Below are 23,542 nucleotides of genomic sequence, written 5' to 3'. Positions count from 1 at the left end.
TGTCTATACAACTTACTTTCAGGCTGGCCATAATGTGGCATGTAGAAAGGGTCTGGTGGTTAGGGGCTACAATATCCTGTTTCTGGAAAGGTTTACTTTGCATTTTAACAAGCATGAATAAAGGAGGACATTCCAGAAATGACTATCGTCTGTTTTGCTTTTGCCTGTGGTGGGGGGGGGCAAATGCTAGGTCTATGGCCTTTGCATGCCATCAGAGCATGCTCTGGCTCACCTCTGATTTTACCTGGATTTAACAGCTTAGCCACTGGATATGCACATATTTTAATTATGATGGCAGCAGAGGGTAAAGCCAAGTTAATGTGGTGTAAAAAGCAGGTGGAAGCAGAGGACAAAACATAAAGATGAATGTAGTTTCAATTTAATGCATATTTATATTTTATAAAGTATGTTTGACAAGCAGGCTTCGGACACTTCCTATCTGAAAATCACTGAATCTTAGTGTGAGCTGCAAAGTGTTGTGCAAATGCTAAAATATGAGCAACTTTCCCCGATTTGCTTTATTAGCGCATTTTTCCATGTCACAGTCATTTTCCAGCTTTTTTAGATTGTCTCAAGAATCATGCATGAGGCGGGGGAAGGGGGGGGAGAAATGCCTCTGTTGTCAGGACAGGCCTTGCTATTAGGTGTGTGACCCTGACAGAGCACCCCTTTTAGCGAAACAAGCAATGGATCTCATATTGGATACCACTATTATGCAGTAATTTGTATGCATCCTTTCGTCTCATTTCCATTTAATAATGCACACAGCTCCTTTGCCCAGTTCCTCAAACTGGTCATTAAAAGTAATGCTGATCTAAACTGGGGCTTAAGTTCCACTTACAAGCTCTCACAGTGTGGTGGCTGAAACAACTGCAAAGTCAAAGTAAGATAACCCCTCCCCAAACCAGTCTTCGCCCTTGAATACACAGGTCTCTATGTCAAAATAGACAGGAGACAATGACTGGTGGCTGCCCAGGCGGCCCCAGCCTTCTCCTTCCCTGCCTTCTAGCCTCACAGACAGGGATTTCCTCCTGCGATGAGAGCCAAGCCGTCACAGCCCAGCGATCAAGGGCCTGCCATCTGTGACTGAGGCAGATTTACAGCAGGAGCTAATCCACACTGTCAGCCACGTTTGTTCTCCATCTCTGCTTCCTCCATACACATACAGATAAATACACACACATATGACTCCAAAGAGAAACACAGATTTTTTACCCTTATAATGTTCTCTCTCGCTCTCTCCCTCTCTCTTATACACACACGACAAAGTAAACATTTCTTAGAGAAGGGCATCCACACTTCAGTGCATTTATCTTTGCCCTTTTTCACTGCATGATCTCATTCTGTTCTCTGCTCAAAAAATAACTTTAGCTTCAGTTAACTTCAATTAAATGTTAAGGAATGAGAAACCTCAATGTGTCATTGCGTTTTATGCCCTGGTGAACATCATTCATATAAAATAGGGTCATCATACGCTCAATTGTGACACTATTCAACACGCGCAAGCTCCCCAAACTTGTTTCCCTGACTTCTACATGTTCTGCAGTTCTGGCCTCTCTCATTCAGATACGCACTGATGCTTAAGCAGGACATTTGTCAACGGTCAGCAGTCACTGTTAACCCGTATATATGACATCAACATGACACTAGATTTTACTTCTTCTCTATAACCTCCAACCCTAAAATATATTCTGTCCTTGTGCTGTCATACCAGCTGTCGTCACAAGTCAGCACTTTATGGGAGTTTTAACATTTCCCTCTTGCCTTCAATGTCACAAAGATGCTCCTTTTCTATTTTTTTTATCCATCTGCCACCTGATAATGACCTGCCATCCATAAAATTAGAGGCCAGCCTTGCTGAAGACAGTTGTACTCAAGTCAGTGCAATCTTTGTTCAGCGATCTCTGCCCACAGGGTAGCTGTGTGGTTCTGGGTTCCCTTTGGCGCATTCTTTTCCTTACCCATATACGAAGAGTTAAAGAATACAGTTAGAGGAGGATCCCACAGAGCGGCATGCCTAAGCAACACATTTTCAGTATGAGCAAGAATTAAAACAATGCAAGCCTGTTATTCCTGTTAATCCAATTCAAAAGAAACTTCATTTATGTTGTCAATGCCCTCCCTGCATAGCCAGCACAGAGGAGATGTGTCGCACAGTTGATAGTGGCTACATGCTCGTAAGGTGAAATAAAGTACAAAACAGTAAAGTTTAAAACAACACTGGATCATTCCATTACTGTCACCAAAAGGTATCAGTCAACCACATGTAAAGATCTTGGTCTAAGGAGCTTATTGTCCAAAATAGAAGGATTGTGGGAGTTTTAGAAGCATTATGTAATGCTACTGTTTCATATCACCTGTGTACTGTTGTTGTTTGATGGCAGAGAAACTCTTGCAGGACCAATGAACAGCAGCATGCGGTGAATTGCTGTCTAGGTGACACAGAAATACAGGGCAGCTTTGTTTTAACAAGCCAGGGAATGTTCCCCACTTTAACAACTGTGCCTTAACCACAAAAAAGAGCCCCATGCAACAGAAAAGCTAGCGAAGAGGAAATTAAATATTACACAGGGAGGGAAGATTTTCAGTCCTATTGCTGAGATGGGGCTATGAGGTGGACTGGTGCAGCTCAGGCATTTGGGGTGTGAAATAGCAGAAGTAAGCAGTGTAGAGTCAGCAATTTCAGAGTTAATGATTAAAGAAGGCAAGGTATGATCATTATTGAGATAATTTGATCAAGATGCACAGTCAACACATTTTCTTTCTTTTTAAAACACGCGTCATTTTCTTTAACTTGCTTAAGACATGGTGTTGGACAGAAAACAAAGGCAAAAGCCTTGATCATAGTGAGTCAGATTTTGATGTTAAAAGCTTATTTAGCCTGTACTAAGAACAAGAGCACAATGAGTGTTCCTGGCGAAGGCTTATAGCCAGTAACACAAAAAAATGACATGCCTATTATACAGCAATAAAACAGTCCCTACATTAAGGTAACAATGGAAAGACATTAACACCCATTCCAATAATCAAGCATCATTGTGATCAAAACACACAATTATATTATAAAGACATCCAATCTGAAGTGCACAAAAAAACCTACAAATTAAATTAAATTTCCACCTGTGGTCTGCTGAAGTATGTGAATGTAATTGCAATTTGCTTGAGCTCTGCAGGGCAGTAACCACTGGGTATGTGTGTGTGTATGTGCAGTGACACTGCCCACATGGACCCCTGCTGCCAGGGCCCAGCACATCAAAGCTTAGAAAAGAAACAAAAAACAGACTGATAAACACATTTGTTTGCAAACAGCCTGACTCCCCCTGTCTGAACACAAAAAAAGGAAATTCCCAACCCCCAAACCCTTTTAACCTAAATGGCCCTTCCCCTCTTGCCTTCGCATGTTCGCTTGTCCACTGTACTGTAGTCATTAACATATTTGGAGTGCAGTGAGCAGAAAGCTTAATTGTCCCTAATTGCTCAGCTAAATATGTTCTCTAATGATTTGCTTCAGATCTGTGACTGCCTTTTGCGCAATTTCCCGGCCGCTGGCTTCATTATCCCTGCCTCCTTGGAACAAAGCATCTTCACAGGCTGGCCTTTTTCCCCCTACATAACTCAGACAGCGAGTATGTGTGCAAGGGAAGTAATGGTTCCCTTTTGGAGGGACACACAATAGAGTCCCTTTGTCAGGGCACAGGAGTTAAAGAGATTAGAAAACCAAATCTCTGCTAAAAAAGAGTGTTAATTGACCACAGCTCACTATTCCTAATCAGTCCGTAATAAATGAGCAGTCAAGGCACTTTGTTTCAGAGGAGCTACTGTTGTTGTAACGGTGTCTGTTTTTCGGTGTTCTTGCTGTTGCAGCTGCTGCAGTAGTTCAGCTCTTCCTTCTCTGGCTTTAATCCGCTCTCTCAGTATGTCTTTAATGGCCAAACAGCCGCTCCCATTAACAGTGAATGTGGGATTTGCACACACAAAGGACACTACCACCAACAACACTAAAACCTTAAAGCCCTTATCAAAAAGGGTCTTCTTTGTTCTTCTCCAAACAGATGTTACTCATTAAAGTTAATGCTCACTCTACAGAACAAGTAAAAGTGGACAAAAAGTTAGCATTCATGGTTTTGACAACTTGCGAGCTGTCAGATCACACCAAGTTTGTGCGTTTATGCGTGCGAGAGAGAGAGAGTGGAATAATTTGAAAGATCAGGAGAGAAACACAAAGAACTACAGGCATAACTGATGCCAAAGCAAGGCCGCGGGGGCAAATCCTGACCTGTGTCCGAAGATGGGCATTTGCGAATAGTGAAGATGGAGCTGAGGTCCTCGTCCTCCTCAGGCAGGCCCTTCTGCAGGCGCTGAAGTTTCCTGAGGCTCTCGCTGCGTTGGTGCTTCATTGAACGTACATGCTGGATCAAGTTGAGCTTGGCCTTGGTCGAGTAGTTGCACAGCACACAATGGTAGTAGCAGGCATCACCCTCCACTGCATTTTCGTGCTGCTGCAGGTGCTGTGGGAGAGGATGGAGGAAAAAAAAGCAATAGAGAGAGAGAGAGAGAGAGAAGAAAAGAGAGAGAAAGAGGTTATTTTAGATGGCAGATAGCTTGCTAGGCACTACCGACTCACTTTCACTCACACAGTTGACAAATGAACAAATCAATTCCCAATCACAGCCCTGTTGTTTAACATCCAGACCTCTTCCACTTCAGGACAACTGTTTGGACTGTGCACTTTGCCTGCATGAGTGTCTGTATCAGCGGGCTAACAGGACAGGAGAGGCCTAGGAGGCACACAAATCTCAGGGGCCCGAGATCGGGCAGGAATCACATCAGCCACCCTTCAGGAACTGAGGGTCTGCAGCCTCAGAGACGGAAGGGAGCATTGATCCCCTTCACTCAACAGAAGCCTCTCGTCTCTGAAAAGGAAACTCCAAACATCTGCCTGTTTCACGCATGGGATACTAAATATTGATCATGGCGAGTTAAATCCTGGCTCTCTCATAGAGAAGGAGAAGCAAAGTCAGCCATTGGTGAGCTCGGAGGCGGATTGAGCACATTCTGAGAGAAACTGGAACATTCCACAACAGGAGGACAACGTTCAGAGTACAGGAAACCAGTGCTAGTATCGACCTGTCAACCCCACCACCCCACCCCACACCTCCAAGACTCAACTGCTGGCCCTGTCCAGTCTTCAACTCGCCCTCTATAGTGTCGCAACATGCTTGTAACACCCTGTAGTGACACCATACCACCACAACCTCTTGTCACACCACAGAGCTCCAGTCTAATTACCTCCTGCATGGCTCAATCAATGATGCAAGTCCAACACAATATGGCTGGATCTGGTGTGAGCAACACAGATATTGACCATTCCCCTAAAGCGTCACATTGATGGTTTTTGCATGTTTATAATAAAAGCCCTAGACTCAGTATGGCCACTTGTGTCAGCACTGTCATGTGCTTCTGCTATATCAAATTCTGGAGTCTTGCTGTGGACTTCTCTGGCTGCAATCATTGTCAATCCCCAAAAGTTTCCATCCTTTTACTCTAATTAATTTGTTTTTGTATCTCCTATGAGGCATGCCGTGGCAACAAGGCAACAACACAAAATACTGTCCACAAAAATATTTCTTGCTGATACTGACATGGTGTTAGCTTTTAATACATACATGCAAATTGAGATGACAATTACTTAACTAAGGCCATCCCTAACAAGGTAAAATACACTGATGAAAATTAACCTAGATTAGGAAGAAACTAATTACTTACATCATTAACAGTGCTGAAAGCTTATAATTGTAATTAAAGATGGCTCTACTCTGTATTTCTGATCAGGGTACAATTTTCCCTGTGGTCATTTGCTCCCCAGCTTATATGTAAAAGGTTCAGAAAAGTGAAACTAAAATATCCTCCCTGTGTTGGATGGCCTATTGCCTGGCTCTAAAATATAAAAGCAATGGAAACATTAGACTTTTAACCACATTACATCCAATTCAGGTGTTGAAAGGCTGGCGAAAAAAAAAGTCGTAACAATATTATGTCTCCCTAAAATGCTCTTGTCCCCTTCTCCTAATGTTTAATTTTCTGGAAATATTGTAATATTGCTGTGGGGTTTTTTTGGCTATTGTGTTTCATTCTCTTTGGTTTCATATTTCTCACTTCTACACCTAAAATGTGCATTAAGACACTGCTTCCAGGAAAAAGAATAGGAGTTTTTTTCCTCCTTTTTGGGAGCCCCACAGCTCAGTGTAATAGAGTTATTAGGTGATTGTAAAAGGCTGTGTGTCTCTGTGTGCTCTCCTTTCTCGCCTCATTTTAAGCCATCCATGATGTCATGAATAGGTGTTGCTGGATATTGTGGGAGCCCTCCTCCTTCTCTTCCTTTTCCTCTCTGCACAAATATTGCATCAGAACTAAGGTAGAGGGAAACCTGAGAGACAGATTTAGTTATAGATAACACCAAATCCATCATGCAAACTGCTCTTAGTCACAGCAGATGTCTTGAATTAAAAAAAAAAGTACTTGCAGCAAGTGACTCAAGGCTGCAAAAATCTTCAAGAAGACAAGTAAAAAAAAAAAGAAAAAAAAAAAAAAAAAAGAGAGAGCACCTGACCGAAACTTCAAAGCCAGTCTCAAGAGGTTTAAAAAAGAGTTTTATAGTCTCCCATAAAAACCACAGGGTTTATATAGGAGTGAACCTGAGACTGCCTGCCCCAGAATTGGCCATAATTCACTATAAACCTGACTGAGCAGGAAGATGGTCTTAACGGGCCAAAAGTGGCCTGCCCCAGTGCTTGTAGGTGTATCCACAATATCACACACCCGAAAACCACAACTTTCACCATCTCTGCACTGGCCATGACCTGAGGCAATCTGGGGTATTTTGGAGTCACTGAGGTAAAAGATCAAACCAATGTGGAGGGATCAGTGAGGTGGGTCCTAGTCCTCCTGTATTTCAGACAGGCCATGGTGTTTTAGCAGCATAAAGTGACCCATGAAAACAACAACCAACTGATCATCACATGCATAGATTTTTTTTTTAAATATGCATTTTCACTGGATTCCTTACGAATTATCCATGTGAGAGAGGATAACATCTAAAGCATTAAACAGTATGGACACAGTACACTTGCTCCCCAGTTCAAAACGCACACACACACACACACACACACACACACACACAGAGACAGGCAGGCAGACAAACACGCACACACTGAATGTGAAACATAATAATGCATGAGACAGGGCCTATGTCTGTTTCTTATGAACCTGCAAAGAAGCCCCTAGTTGATAAATCACCTCCAACTGGAGTGCAGGAATTTGGCGGCTTAATGAAAAAGTCATGTTGAGCTGGGAGGAGTTGGTTGGCCTGGCTCTGGGGTTTCCAAGCATCCTGTCAAGGCCCAAACAGGAGAGGAGCTGTGGAGCATAATGGGAGGAAGCCGGCTGGGTCAGTGGCATAGATTCAATACCACTGAACTGTCTGGGAATTTGCAGCAGTCATATACGAGATAGTTCAAGTGTGTGACTGTCTTGAATGCAGTGATGTACTCGATGGGGAGACATGCAGTATGCATTTGAATGTGCTGTGTGTGAGGTCTGACTGAGGAGATAAGATCACAAAGGTACATTGATCTTTGAAGCCTTTAAGGTGTCATAAATACTTCAATAATTTTCTAGGATTGCTGAAGTGTTTTCAAAGAAGGAGAAAAATCCCTTCAGAATATGCTTTAATAGAGACTGATTTGACGTTACTTAATTAACTGTTTTCAATATTTTAAAACAAGTACAGCTAGCATGATATAGCACATTTAATAGTTTATTTCTGAAAAAAAAAAAAAAAAAAAAAGACATAAAAAATCTAGAGCTAAGCCTTGTTTAGTGCCATGATGGTTTTCACAATTTAAAAATGCTATTATGTTTTTTGTTTTTCTTTTTTTTCCCCGAGCCTCTCTCCCAGATGGAGCACCTTGTCTCTTTCTGTGGAGGCTGAAGCAGTGCTCTGTGCTTTTTCAGGTAAAGAGGGGCATGGGCGGTGTGGACACCACCCCATCCTCTCTTTCACAACTCCACAGTGCACCTTGCTCTCTGAGTGGGCAATACACGCCAGTATCTGTTCACCACCCACCCAGAGCACTGCATGCATCTGCATTTCCATCCACTTAAATGCAAAGTAAAAGTGCACCTTTAACACAAAACAGTGTGGTTACTGAGAGAGTCCAATCCACACAAGATGGAGGTGGGTATTACTGGAAGGATGGACTGGAGACAGAGAGCCAGCAATTCCAAAGAATAGCTCCCAATGGAGCTACAGATGCAGCAAAGACACGCAAAAAACACCTCCAAATATATAAGCAAAACGGATATCTGAACTGTACATACAGATATGCACACAAATCCACACAGTCTCAAACACACAAATAGCCGCATACCATTATGATCATACCCTAATTTCCATCATTAAATTTGGCAGTGCTGTTAATACAAAATTAATGTATTAAAACAGATGATGATCGGTGAGCTAAAAAGCTATCAATTCTAAGAGAGCTGCCAAATTCCCTCTGTGAGAGAGCCCATGAGTGTCTGCCTGGATAATGCTTTGTAATTGTCTTGCTGATTCTCAGCAGTGAAATCTAGTGAATGTGTGTGTATGTACACGCAGACGTGTCATGGGAGGCCTACGCAGGTTGCAAAACTTCAATTCACACCTGAAGCCAAGAGCTGCAATAGTGCTGACCTGTGATACTGATCAGAAGATAAAATCTTCAGGTTTTCTCCTGACAAGAGATTTTACAAGCTAGTTCCTGGATTTAGATGTAGGGGAATAATTCAAGCAGCACCTTAGTTTCTCATGGCAAATTATAACAAATGAGGTGACTACATTTCATTCTGAAGTGAGACAATGTCATGGGCCTGTAGCTTAAAAACATACTGTGGTCAGAAAGAGAAGAAAAAACCTTTGGGTTGTGAGTTAAATCTCAATGCAGGTCAACTTGAGTATTATATAGTATTTTTCATCTTTTACAAACCCGTTGTAACCAAATAAGAAAAATCTAAAAGGAGGATATCCCATTGCTGTTTAATTCTGAAAGTTATAAAGCAGTATTACATCAAATCTTACAATAGATTATTTTTAAGATGAGGATTAAGTTACGGGTTAAGACTGAAAATGTTTCATAGGAGAGATTTGTTAGGAATGTAAGCAGGTTATTTAGTAAAGCAAAGCAGAGTGACTGGAGTCAGTGAGTGCTTGCTGTTCGGCCAGTAATTCCCTGTCTGCCAGCAGCATGAACAACAGCTCCAACCACACAGTCCCCACTGGGTGCCAAGTGTGGTGGCTGCTTTGAATTAGCCACTGCAAGCTGCAACATGCCTGAAAGTTAGGTTGTGGCTTAAGGGAACTGTGTATTCCAGGCCCAAGCTGTCTACCTACTGCTTCCTGAACCTCATTCCTGTCAATGTTTTTCTTCCGCTTTACTCTTCTTATCCCTGATAACCCTGCACCCAATTCTGCCCCCCTTCTTCAAAACCTATAATGTGGTAAGTTGCTTCCTCTATTGCTTTGCTGTAAAAGTGATCCATTGTTACAAGCGAATAAATACAGGCTGCTTATTTGTCTCTGTGAGGAAAGAGAGAGAGGAAGTGGACCCCTGTGTGAAGAGAGGGCAGCAAGGTAAAGATGGATCACTGTTGGTGTCCTTGGAGAGGATGACTTAACATAGACCTATGAAACAAAGTAACCTGAGAGTGGTCATGGAGACACTTAAAGACGATGCGGCTGCTGGTACTCCACACCCACCACTCTTACTTACTTTAACATTAAATAAAGCAATAATTATTGAATTCCGTTTGAATGAGTAAGATGCTAGAAAGTAAACAATGGGAACATAATTGCAGAGGGAAGGCAATCAATGCAAGCAGTCATTTGGGCCATGTTGATTGTGTAGGCTGCTGTATGTGCACCATGTGTGAGTGTGTGTATGTGTGTGTGTGTGTGTGGGTCTTTGTGCAAATGTGCACACATTGCAAGGCTAAGGTGAGCTAAGGGGAGTGTGCACTGTGACAAGGCGCTGAGTAGTACACTCTCCCATACACATGCACAAAATACGAGCTGGGTAATCCCTCCTTCAATAATGACCCAGGGCTCTAAACAATAGCTCTCAATCAGCTGATCAATGTGTCCACATAATTCATGTGCAAGTCACTGTCTTTGAAAGGGGTGGAGGGGGAGGATAAGCAAGCGGGCGGTAGAGAGATCAATGCCCTGTGTGGTGATAACGAGTCTGGGCCTATATCCACAGGAGCCTCACACTGGCATCCAGGGTCTCTCTCATTAAGAACATTTTGATAAGCATGACTATACATACATAATGTGCACTGCTAAGCCAGATAAACACATTTCAGTCACTTCTTAATGAGCTCGGTCTTGCATGTGTGACACAAAGCGTCGACTTGAAAACAGGCAGGATATGATGTCAATCCCTAAATAAAAAAAAAAAAAAAAAAAAAAGAGTAAAGCAAATTAACAGCAAGCCGTTGGCCTCCTCTTTCAGTAGCTAATTAACAGCTTAACCTCCTGGTGCTTTTATGAAAGCCATACTGGGAGGAGCTTGCCAAAACTGCAGTAAAATAAGTCTGCCTGCAGGAGGCGAGAGCAGGGTGAGGCCATGGGGGTACCCAAACAACTGTGTGGCCACTTGATGACATGTGTACTGGCAAGGTACCATCTGGAAGCTGAGGGGGGCAAATCAGGACCTGCCCTGGCCTTTTCTCTCCATTACTCAGAGTACTGTGTCGACATAACAACCCTCCATTTTGGACAGTGGTGACAACAATTATCAGTACATGTAGAGTTTCAGTTTCAATTATCAGTGTTTTCGCCACCTTTTCACTACAATAATAACTCAAAATATTAGGCAGGCAATAGAAAAAGTTCTGCTGCATTGCAAGTGTTTTCTCTGTGAGAGTGCTGGTAAGAAAGCAAATACCAGAATACAGTAGCATCTATATGTCTGAAAGTTTAAAGGCTACGATTGAATTTTAGCAAGAGATAAAAACAAGCAGGTGTGTGGAAAGAACACGTCGGCTTTCAGTTCCCACAGCACTAACCTAACTTCTCAGTTCTCCAGCCCACTATCTAAATATTCTTCACAAGCAGACAAAGATTACTTCACCCAGAAACCGCTGATATTACGGTAAAAACATCTCTCTTGCTTCTTGCTAAGACATTGAGCAGACAGAAAACTTCAATCCGAATTATATCAAGCATGACTTTCTAATATGGATTGCGTGTTTAGGTATATGTTTCTTTTACATGCATTATGTGATTAAGTTAGGCAGACTAAATATACCTAAAGCTATCAGGCAAACAGAATTGTCATGTACGGATTTATGAAAGGCACCATAGTGGCTGTCTGAGTAGGACCCTATAGAGCGGGACTGGGCTGTGCTGCAGGCCATAAATGTGTTAGTAGGGTAAAAGGCAGACGCAGCCCTGTGCCCAACACCTCACTGCCTCTCATTTGTCACTTGCCAGTCTGGCAATAGCAGCATGGCCTTGTGGAGCCACTCTGTATCTCGGCAGCAAAAAGCTTGTTAGACAGAAATGAAGGATGAAAAACAGTTTGGTGAGGGCAGTGGGGAACAAGGCCTAAAAGAGTGAATGAGTTGGGGCAGAGGGGGTTGTTGGATTAAGACAAAGGCAAACACCACTTGTAATGATTAATGCAGTCAGTGGGAATTAAATTCAGAGCAGGAACATTACCCAAACACAATTAGTTCTCAAGAACAAACATCACACTATGCTGTGCATGCAGATTCATTGCCATATCATTGTGAGGCAGTAGCCAAGAGAAGTCAGAAGGACTCCAGAGGTAACACTTTACATGTCTGTCCTGCTTTTCTAGTGTCAATGTTACGATTATATGTCCCTTTCCTTTGTTTCTGACTTTCATGAGCCAGGAAAAGAAAGCCCTTAACTGTGTCCAAGGCAGTGTGGTTCACCAAGGGCCCTGCTAACTGAACTGCAGGTCCGCCCATGTTCGCTTCTAAGCCTATTGTCATTAGCTGATCTCCTGTTCCACCTTTTCACTGACGTAACGGCAGAGAGAAGACACAGAATACAGTCTCCTCAGGCTTGTATTATCTAGCTTTCTCCCCTGGCGTTCTCAGTTTGGTAGTGTAAATATTTCATTACCACATAATTGGTTGCTGCTTGAGGCTATGCAATAAGGCTGTGATAGTTGTAACACTATATGTTTTCTGACTATCCAGTATCTTTTTTTTTTATGTAAAATTCATAGAAATGTGTTTTGGGAAGAGGGTGTGGGAGATCTCATGAGAGGAAATGTTTAGTTGTTCATGCAATGCCCTCACAGAAGCTTTCTAGAGACACTAGCTAATTAAGAACAGTGATGATGTGCTCAGCCAGTGTCAATATTTAACCCAGTCTTACACAGCTATCTTTATTAGCAGCATTTCCCTGACAAAAGGAGCAATGCGGCTTTTGAGAGGTCCTCTTCTTAAAATGAAAATTAATGAGTGGCATTGAGAGGAAGTGAATCTACAGCATAGGTCTATATGTGGAACATGAAGTACCCTGTTTGAGTGGAACTGCTGTTGAGGGTTCTTCAAGCAATTCATCCACCAAACACCCACCAGTCTCACTTGTCAACATTTATATACTAGGCGACTAGAGATTTGCAACTTAATGAGTGAAACCCTGACATTTCACTTTTGGTGTAGACAGTAAGCATGAAATAAAAAGCTAATCGTCAACAGTATTATGGGAAATATCTTTGCTTCAATATTTTTGTGGAGTAAAAAAAAAAAAAATCAATACTCATATCCTCTGAATATTCCTGTTCATTCTTAAGAAGTAGTTGAGTATAACTTTTTTGAATTAGAACCCGTATAACTGAAATGCAGACAAACACAGCTGTTCTCTCTCCTTCATAAGCATTCAACTTTTTTTCATAGGACCCATTATAGCCTTTGACCTATGCCCACAGGGAGATAAAGCAATTCTGTTGAAAAACAGGGCTCTCTGTAAGCCCCCCCCCCCCCCCTTCCCATGAGCATAGCCAACTCTATCACTAATACATATAGACCTTGCTAACATTGCTTTCTTTACTCATTAGCCAACGAAAAAAATATAACTCCACTTTCTATAAAACAGAAACAAAAGTGTTCATTGATCAGTGCAATCAATTTTGGATCAATAATCTAAACCCTCATCATTTCCAGTGAAGCATATTTGCAGCTGAGATATAGTCATCATGACTAAAAATCAAACACAGACCAGACTAATTGGAAGAGGTCTATTGCTATGGCCATGCTGGTAAAAAGCCTTGCAAAGGCCCAGAAAGACTTGTGATAGCCGGTCATTGGAGCTTCTCAAAAAAACTGCTCATGCCATTAGCAAGTGTCATCGTGGAGGTCACTGTGCTGGCTGCCCATTTCAGGATATCTAATACAGGGCAAAGCAAGCTTCCACACAAGAGTGCTTTGTCTCATCTAACTTGTGCACATAAGTTATTAAACCCTAATTTTATAGGATACCTTGTTATTTGAATCTAATGTTTTGGAGGAATGTCCTTATTAGACAATTTGTTGCTGACCTGTGTTAAGCAATGGTCAGAAAAAAATGAAGACACCGTTTTCCACTCCAGTAATTGAGCACTGTAAAGAGGCTTAGAGAGCTGGTAAAGCAAAGAGGCGTGTCTGATATAATATATATTTCACAGGCTGGCATTGCTGCCAAGCTGCCCTTACTGGCTGCACCATATACGCGGCTCAATCGTGCAAAAAATCTAAAACTATACTTCAAAGCCTACCACTTTTCCCCTTCCTGTTTATTGATCAGATAGAGCTCTTGTTCAGTAATTGTGCAGTAAATCAAGCATGGTGAGCACTAATCTCAACCCCGGGAGGAAAGTGTTAAAGGTAAAACCTGCTGAAAAGTGCATAATTACGGTGCTGTGTTCAGCCAGGAGAGAGGATATACTCCTCCCTCTCACATTTCTCACTCACTGCCTGCGCAACCAGAGGCGGCAGGGAAAGGGGTTGGCAGAAGAGCAACGGGAAGTGTATACAGTTTCTAACCACCTCTCACTCCCTCCCTTACTCTTTTAATCCTTTTCCCTCTCAGTGCATTCCCAACCAAAGCGCCGGGGGCGCCATGCTTGTAAAGAAACCACAGCCTTTTGAGTGCCTCTTGTATTTACAAACGGAGGCATGTTGGAATCAAAGGCATTACCACATGACATAACACATTAAACTGTTGGCAGATTGAGATTTTTTTAGACTGGATAGATAGTGAGTGGGGTAAACGGGAGTAGTGCCATTGTTGGATCAGCTCAGCTAGCTATACTTGTTATGAGAGCAAAACTTACCTAAACCAGAGCACAGGATAGGAGACAACAGCAGCAGCTCCCTCCTTTCCCTTGCTTTGCCTTCCCTCCTAACACACAGCTCAGACTACACTCCAGGTGGAGACAGCTATCACTTTCCCATCAACTTCCTGTTCCTTTTGTCTCTCCACCCCCATTTTCTCTCTGCTTTCTCACTCCCAGCTGCACAACTTGGTTTTCTGTGCCATGTTTGAAGAAATACAAAGCTGTATCTTTTCCCATATCTTTTGAAATACTCAAATCTGCAGTTAAGGGATTTTTTTGCTCCTTATCCCTCGCTCTCTTATCCTCCTCCCCTAACTCATTCCCTTGTTGCTGTTCTGCCTAATCTCACCTCAGTTTTTATTTCACCCTCATCAGCAGGGACCTAAAAATAAATGATAAATGGAATATGATATTTTAAAGTCTTATCTCTTATCTGTTCTTACAGGGGGAAAATAGGATAGTTAATCCTGCAGATCCTACTCAAATTGATTAATCAGCACATACGGACAATCAAATAAATGATTAATATTCCCCAGTCCTGTGGTCGGACAGTTACCCCTGAAATCATCAGTAATAATTCAGCAACCCTTCCCACACCACAGGCTGCAGCTAGTCAGCCTCACTCAGCATCAGTCATCTGATGTTCAGCAAGACTTTGAACCCACCGCACAGAAACTCGGACATACCAGGGGTAAAACAATCTGCAGTCTACTCTCTCTCCATCCCTCCTACAATGCTTGACTACCTGATCAGACTTACATGTTACTGTACACCCCATAACTGTATTTTTGAGAGAACGACAGCACCACATAGAATAAAAGAACGCCTCATCTACCTGCTGTTATAAGACCCTATCCTCATGTCATTTAACACATCTACATCCTCTAATTTCTCAGTGACTGTACAGGCAGACGGTACATATAATTGAAAAAAACAAAACAAAGTCTCAAAATTTTGCTATGTAATACATGGGCCAATTATAAAAAGTCCTTGTAGGAATGGAAAAAAAAAAACAAAGCAACATTTCCTTCAAGAGCAAATGCATATATGAAATGGCATGTTATGTAAGCAGTTGGTGAATTGCATAAAAAAATAATGCCACTGTGTCTCCACAGCCACAGAACCAGATGTCTCCAGGCACTCACACACAGACAGGCTGACGGAGAGACAGGCTATTTAGCAGCAACTCTCTCAGGCCTAACCACACTGAGCAAACACCCTGTCCTGCTGGTGGACAAAGGAGGGAATCTCAATTGAAAAAAGGCCTTCTTTTCTCTCCCATTACCCTGGCTATTCTCCCTCCCACAGAGGTCAACCAACAGCCATCTTTGTGGCACTCCTCTGCATCTGCCAGCTATAACTGTTATTAATCAAGAAGAGGGCCAGAGGCAGAAGCAAGCACCTTTTGCTCCCCTATATTTGCACCCAAGCTGCGAATGAATGATAGTAGTGGGGGTGGGTGTCATGGTTGGATGGGAGATATATGTGCATATTCACGTGGATATGACTTGGGAGGGGGGGCACACAGGGTAAACACTTAGGTGTAGAATGTCTGCTCTGCTCCTTGTGGGCCAACAGTGCTATAACTGTGTCTGTGTTGGGGTTAGGGTGTGTATATATATATATATATATATATATATACACATACATACATACATACTCACACACACACTGTCTCAGCCCTCCCAAGTGATTCCTATCTGCCATGCAGGCCGTGGCCTTTGTGTTGTGAGTGACCTGGCTGGCTGAATATGCAGCTGTCTCACTGTGACAAACGCTATTCTGCCAAGATCAGGACACAGTGACTCTTCATTGCCTTGAATGTTTTAATACGTCTGCATGGCAATACTGCAGCCCTTTAAAAACCATCTAAGTAGCCACTGACCTCAAATCGAGTCCACAGGCCGAGAGCAGGTTGTGCTTTAGCTATAACACATATTGATGGCCTTTAACCAGTGTTTGAGAACCATGGAGGATTGCGCTATAAGAACTGTGTTCACAACTGGGGGAAGACTGAGCCCAACTCGGCGAGTGGCTCCACTGTACTCTTGTCAATATGCCTCGTGATATACAGCCTTGTATTTAATAGGTAAGTGAATGGTGTGTAGGGCAGTGTCATGAAAAAGCCCCAGTTACAGTTACAGTTTCACTTTGATCTCTTCTCTTGCTCCACTGTTTATAAATCAGCCACACAAATATTTATGAGCGGAACAGGGAAAATGGCCGGTCTGGTTTCTATCTCTGCCTTCCACCTTCCCTCCATATTGTGTCTACCCCCTGCCTCCCCTGTGGCTGATGTGCACATGAGGCCACCACAGACGCTGAGCGAGTGTATAGGCCCCAGGTCACATCCATCATATCTGCTGTGTCTCTGGCTATTGTGTGGCCCCTAAAAGGCTGACCTAACCAAAGCAAGTGGTAGGAAATGTGGCACATTTGATATGAATAAAAGCTGAAATCATAACAAAAAGCAAATATTTGGTGTGCGCTATCAAAAGGAGGCTCGTGCACAAAAATGCAAGTATGCCTCTGTACATGGTGTCGAGGTACATACATGCATACAGGCTGACTAATCACTAACACATCAGCACCAAAACTCGATAAATTAAAACAGCATGTTCAATACTTATTGCCTCTGTCTCACTTTTAGCTCACCTATCTGTTTCTGCCAACGACAAACACAATGGAATGGACCCAAAGCTTCTGGATCCATAAGCTCTAATTGCCCCCCCCCAAGTCCTGACCTCTGATCCAGATCATACTGATATACAGCATCTCTTTTAAATTGGGATGTAGGTAAATATTCCTCTAATGACCCTGAGTTTTAGTGACACCAATGAAAATGGAGGGGGAAAAAATAATCAATCTCCCTTTTTCCCGTTTCTTCTCTCTTTGACTCTATTAGCTGCCTTTTTATCTGAGGGCTGTCTCCAAAAATGTGGAGGGAGACTGAGCAGAAAGGAATGTCTACTCTCATTTTGATGGGGCAATGGACTTAACTGAGATGCATTTTGGTATTGAGGAGATTACCTATGCTCGGAAGGAAATATCTTTTGAACAGCATCTGGACTGTCCTTCAACTAACACACAGAGTTTACAGAGCCAATGAAAAAAAAAAGGGAAGAGAACCGTTATCTAAACCGAATAGATGTTGATCTAGACTAACGCTCATTTAAAAAGGAAACATGGTTCAAGTGGGAACAAGACAAATTTGACCATGTGTTACCCATCATGTAATGGCTTGCACCAAAATATGTTTTAATAGGCATGTGTTAGGTGTCTGTGCACGTGTGCGCACTGTACTCTACAATAAAAGCTGATGAACAGTATGTGTCTCTGTGGTCAGGATGGGTGGGTGGGGTAGTGGTGGACTGGCTTGTCGATCGATGCAGTGATTGGCAGTTAATGGCTTTTCCTGTTCTGCCTTGGTAACCCTGACCTGATGGCTGTTGCTTCCGATCAGAGATGGCAGATGGTGTTTGATTTTTGTATATAAACTCCTGACTTTGAGATGGCTTCATCATGTTTAATGATTTAAAAGTTAAGTTGAATTCTGGGGATACTCAAGTGCTGGTTCTCTCATTTAAAAAACCCTAACCTCCCTTCCAGATGCAACGGCTGATTTCTTTTAGCTACATACACCACTCATTCTTAGTATTTGGCTATAAAGTACCAAAGCCTTTAGTAGTAAAGCTATTACAATGAAATTCACAGAACATGCCTTTCTCCATTTAGTGTCATCCACAGGTCATATGACTCCTCAAAGAAACAAAAATCCACCACGATCAAAGATAATCCTCAGAAAACCTGTCGCCAAATTGTTTCCAACTGTTTCCAATAGTTTCCAATGACAGCACTGGCCAGTTACAAAGCAAAGAAAAAGAAGGAAAAGTTGTAAATTGAAGAAAATGTAATGATAAGCTCTATTTAATGCGTAAAAACAATGTAAGGAAATGGAAGTATAAACAGCAGGTCCTGAAATCTGAGATTTTCTCAAAGTAATTTTAGGTTTCAACATCTGACAAATGTCTATTCCATATCTTATAAATCTAGAAATTTTGATATCCAATTTCTCAACAAAATTAGCTGGAAAACAAACAAAGCTAGCAGATAAACCTGAAATGTCTGAAAAGAATTAAAAGTTAGCTTAAGGACTAAATATATTAGCAAACAGAGTGATTAAAATTGAAAGCCTCAGTATGTAATCCTTAAAGCTTCTGCTGCACAATTCACTTTATCACCTGTCTAGCAAGGTTTGCTAAAATACAAGAAGTGGCGTTTGCACAGTGGTGAGCACAAAAGTAGTTTACTCTTTTCTTCTGTGTCATGATTTTAATGATAGTGGTGCATGAGTGTGTTTGTGTGAAAGGGAGAGAGATAGAAAGAGAAGCTGAGCAAGAGATTTAGGTCGCAACGGGACTCAAAACTACTAAATTAATACACACTCACTACTGAAACATCAACAAATTATAAAATACTTTGCTTTACTGAAGTTAAGACACACACTCTATCTCTCTCTCTGACACACACACACACTTATTTCAGCATGCAAATTAATAAATTGATAATTTGAATAATAATTTGCATTCCAGATCTCACAATTTCATGTTCAAACCTAACAGCTCCTGGAGTTTTCCCTTTAATAGTACCTCCAAAGACAGTCCTTATGGTTCAGATTATTTCAACGTGACTATTCCAACTTAACAAGCATAAATTAAGTAAATTCCTATCTAGTGACAGAGATAGCCCATCTGAAAAAAGAATCCAAGTTTGAATTATTCAGCATTCCATAATTTTAAAGCTAGTGTTGATTGAATATGGTGTTATATATATTAAAAAAAAGAAGAAGTAGTGTGGAGAGGGAGGCAGTGCAGAATTACAGTATGTGATATGCCAGTGACTGGCTTTGAAGACTTTCTCTGCAATCTGAGTCTGAAAAGACTGCAAAGGAAAGAGTCATTTGTAAATCAACATGACATTGATAAGCACTTTATAACAGACTGATGTGTGAAACTGCTAATATTGAATAAAAGCCTGCACTTCATTTTTTTTTTTATATTTTGCCTTCATCAGATTGGAGGAGTTAAAAAAAATTGTCAGACTTTTTGACCCCAAAGTTTGGTACAAAAAATGAAGCAGCACGAGGTGAAGCTGAGCAATGATGATATGCTGAGTTGGGGCCTAAATGCTAAGTAGTTAAACTTTTTTCCCCAACACCACTCTTTCTATTCTGGGCAACAGTTTGTTAGAAGGAATGTGAAGGCCATAAAGTATCAGTGCCCTTGAGAAGCTGAGGAGCATTCCTGTCCCCAACTCTTAAAGCTGTCTCTCTCTCTTTGACTCAATATCACTTACTCCCCCTCTTTCTTATTTCAGCAGTGCATTTAAAGGAGAACGCAGGTGTAGAAGACGGCACCCATGGGGATGATAACATTTGGGAACATTCCTGGGGTTAAAAAAGAACTTTTCTTTCCTGATATTCTTCATCTGAGGAACTATGTAATTGCCTTGCTTCCAAGACTTTGCCTTTGTCCCCTTTGTGCTACCACACCACACTCCCAATCACTACTTCTTACATCACTACCCTGTAATTTTCATATAATAATTTAAACAAGGGATTCTATTCTCCGCATTTTAGGGTTTTTTTTTTTTTTTTCATTTTCATCTTTCCATTTTATCCATCTTTTGTATTAAGAATAAAAGGCATGATGAGAAAACAAGGTGCAAAATGATCTTTTCCAGAGCCCCCAATAAAAACCACATGACACCCTGGGCTGCACTGCTTAATTACAAAAGGATGAAATCTTTTCTTCTACATCTGGAGAAAGCGTTGTCTGCATAGCACTGATAGATTTACGGCTCCCAGTTCTAACCTTCGACTCCAGCACATAGCAATTAGGCAAAACATGGATGAACAACCAGCACCACGAAGTTCAGGAGGGGATGCTTATTCTCTCTTGGCACTACAGAAAAAACCCTCTGCAAGCCCAGAGTAAAAAAAAAAAAATCAGAAAAGGTCTTTGATAAATTGGTGGATGGTTCATTTTTATCATGCATCAGCAGTGAGGCTGTCTTTCCTCCACACAGCGCATACTTTATGTCAGATTTTACGCAACATATCCCATTCAAAATAGAGTGCTTTTGGAAACCTATACTTGCTGTCATCATCTGGCTCATCATTAACAGCAAACTACCAATAAAATCAAAGCAAAAAATTTGCTGAAGTTCTGCAGTAATCAATCCACCACAAAAAAGAGAGAAAAGTGAGCAGATTTGGTAAAACAAAGAAAAAGCTATGTGGCCATTCTCTGTGCAATTAGGATTATTATCATTTATTTAATGTATAAATATGATCTGAAGTGGTTGCAGCACTATATCAAGCAAGAAGGCTTAAAATTCCACTGCATTTCAATAGACAAAGTCAATGGAATAAATTGGATATTTGTCTTAAAAAAACAATAAATGTGTGCCATGTGTATGAAGGGTTAGAAGTTACTCAACAGTACTTAGACTATTGTATTTAAATATTCAAACAACATTTTGGATACACAAATAGAACAGTGTAAGGCTAAAGGAACAAAACAGCATCCCGGGCCGTATAGTCATCATTCTTTGAGATGTGTCTGTCAACTCTACACTGTTGGCCAAACCCAAACAGAATAAAGGACTCTATGAGCTCATCCTGGTACCAAAGACTCCCTCCCTCCTCCTCCTCATCTGTCTCCTCACCCTACCTTGCTCTCATGTACAGCTCCACTGAATGCAGACCTTACAGCGGAGTAGTTTTGTGGCCCTGACCACTTGGGGGCCATTAATCTGGTGGCTAAGCCTCTGATGTATTGATGGCACAGAGCCGGTAAGCCTGCCTGTCTCACTCTCTCCATCCCTTCAGCTTAGGAGCTACATATACTCACAGGAGCCTCCATCTGCCCCATCAAAGCTGCATTTATCTGTCGACTGCCTCTGTTACTCTTTCAGGTGAGCTGGCTATAGGTATTGACCACACAGACAAGAAAAAAAGGTGAGATCTTTCAGTAGCAATTTTGCATCTATTACACACACGCTATACCCATTAATTCTGACTATATAATCAGTCACTTTCAGTTTCTGTCCGTGTTTTCAACTAGATGCTGCATCTTTCATCGTACATCAAGAAACAGACATTATATTTAGGTGCTCTGCAGACCCGTAAACTCCCACAAATTGCCTGTAGTAAGAATAAAGGCATTAGAGCAACTATATTAGTGTTTCTTGTGATCATGTAGCCAAACACACATAATTTCAGATATTGACTTGACCGTCAAATGACATATGCAAAGTAGGTTGTTTGGGTTATGGCAAAACATGAAAATGTCAATCACTTCAATGCCAGTATTCATAGTAATTGAGACATTTGCACACATGTAAATGTAATGACTGTCAGCCTACACAGCAACTAATTTCACTACAGTTTGACTACCAAATGCATAATGGGCTTACAGGAAACTGTAGTGAGCGCTGGTCTCATAGAAAATTAAGAGGGGCTTTTTGAAGACAAGGCAAAAAGGCAAATATTTCTAGCATCTTTGCAGTGGAGGTTTTGTGGGGGTGGTAAAAAAGGATCATGACTGGTACGTCTGCAATATCATCTTTACTCAACACAGGCAAACAGAACTGGAGTATAACACAGATTAGATACAGAGACCCTCCAGTTGCCGCACAGGGAAGTTGCTTCAAGATGCAATTGTTCTTTCAATAACGCTCACATCTCCGACAATCAGTTGAGAGGGAATGGCTTTGTTTTACCATTAACTGTCATAATTTACAAATTTAAAGACAAATTTGAGCCTGGAAAGCTTTATGTGTCTGCTTTTTATGGGAGTCAGATCTGTTGATTTAATAAGAGAATCAGTGTGTGGGCAATAACAGTTAACAGTACTTTTCTCTTAAGTGAGGCACAAGAGACATCTAACAAGCTGGAGACTCAGGAAGCGTACAGGACAGGAGACGCAAACACAGGATTTAGCTGCGGAGAATGTTTGGTTTTTCAACATGGTTGGATTAAATATATTTAACCTTTAACAGATCCCCATTCTAGACCACCCACTGGTCCACTATCAATATTGGTTTGTTGTAGGTAGTATTTGTTATGTTTATTAATCTTGTGGAGACGCCGAAGAGGCTGAGAAGCTAGGAGGTAGAACAAAAGAGCAATATAATATAGAAGGTTGTGCGATAGTAATGTTTAAGAAAGTGCTTCTTGTCTGTAAACAGACTGAAATCAGGTGGGAGGTTCAAACTGTATATTTAAACCATATATCATAGCCTATGATGCCAAAACTAACTGCTGTAAACATGGCTGAACTTATCTCTGTCTTTAATGGAATGAACTCCAGTCAAAAAAAAAAAAAAAAAAACATATAACCTTGCCTCCTATCTCTCCTGAAACACCAATTTGCCTTTGCTGCTGATCAGGATGGAGATAACCAGATCAGCAGCTTCCTTGCACATTAGCAGGAGTGTGAACTGCTGCTCTTGACCAAAAAAAGCAAATCAAAACAATTACTAACTCAGTGATTGATGATCTTAAACCCTCAGATGATACATCTCTATCATTTCCCCAGTCAACATCTGGCTCTGGGTGATCGAACACTGACAATGCTTCTCTAAGTCCACCAAACACACTGGATAGACAACTTGATCCATAATGTACTCTGTCCTTCAGCTCTGGCCTTCAACTGTGGTAAATGGCCACCAAACAAAAGGTAGAAAAATATCAGCGTCTCCTACCTAAACAGCTCTCTGGTGCCCTCTTTGACTTTCTTTTTAAGTCCCAAGAACCACAGTAAGATTGTTTCACGTACAATCAACACCCACAGCAGCAGCAGCAGCTGCAACACCATGGGTCAAAGTCCGGCCCTTTCCCTGGCTCTCTCAACGGGTGGTAGCATTATGAGTTGTGAAATTCTTACATGCTGCCAAACACTAAGCCCTAATAGAAATTCTCATTTGACAGCCCCTCTCCCCAATTCACCCTGATTTTCATTTGCATGCCATATCTCCCCGTTCCAACCCCTCAGAATACCTGAGATCTGATTGAGGTATTCAATTTTTTCAGTTACATTGTATTTATATAGCAAATCTCATACAAATGTAAACTCAATGTGCCT

General features: G+C 41.5%; 1 protein-coding gene across 4 annotated transcripts in view; it reads right to left on the bottom strand.

Moving 5' to 3' along the window:
* Positions 1–23,542, bottom strand: part of zfhx3b (zinc finger homeobox 3b) — a 136,141-nt gene that overhangs the window by 55,330 nt on the left and 57,269 nt on the right. For all 4 annotated transcript variants that reach the window (XM_029498476.1, XM_029498479.1, XM_029498478.1 and 1 more), the window contains exon 5: positions 4,277–4,508. In XM_029498476.1, coding sequence (XP_029354336.1) covers positions 4,277–4,508 — 232 coding nt within the window. The remainder of the gene's footprint in view (positions 1–4,276; positions 4,509–23,542) is intronic.

Source organism: Echeneis naucrates, chromosome 3 (assembly GCF_900963305.1).
Source record: "Echeneis naucrates chromosome 3, fEcheNa1.1, whole genome shotgun sequence".
NCBI lineage: Eukaryota > Metazoa > Chordata > Actinopteri > Carangiformes > Echeneidae > Echeneis > Echeneis naucrates.
This window is presented reverse-complemented; position numbering and strand designations above follow the sequence as displayed.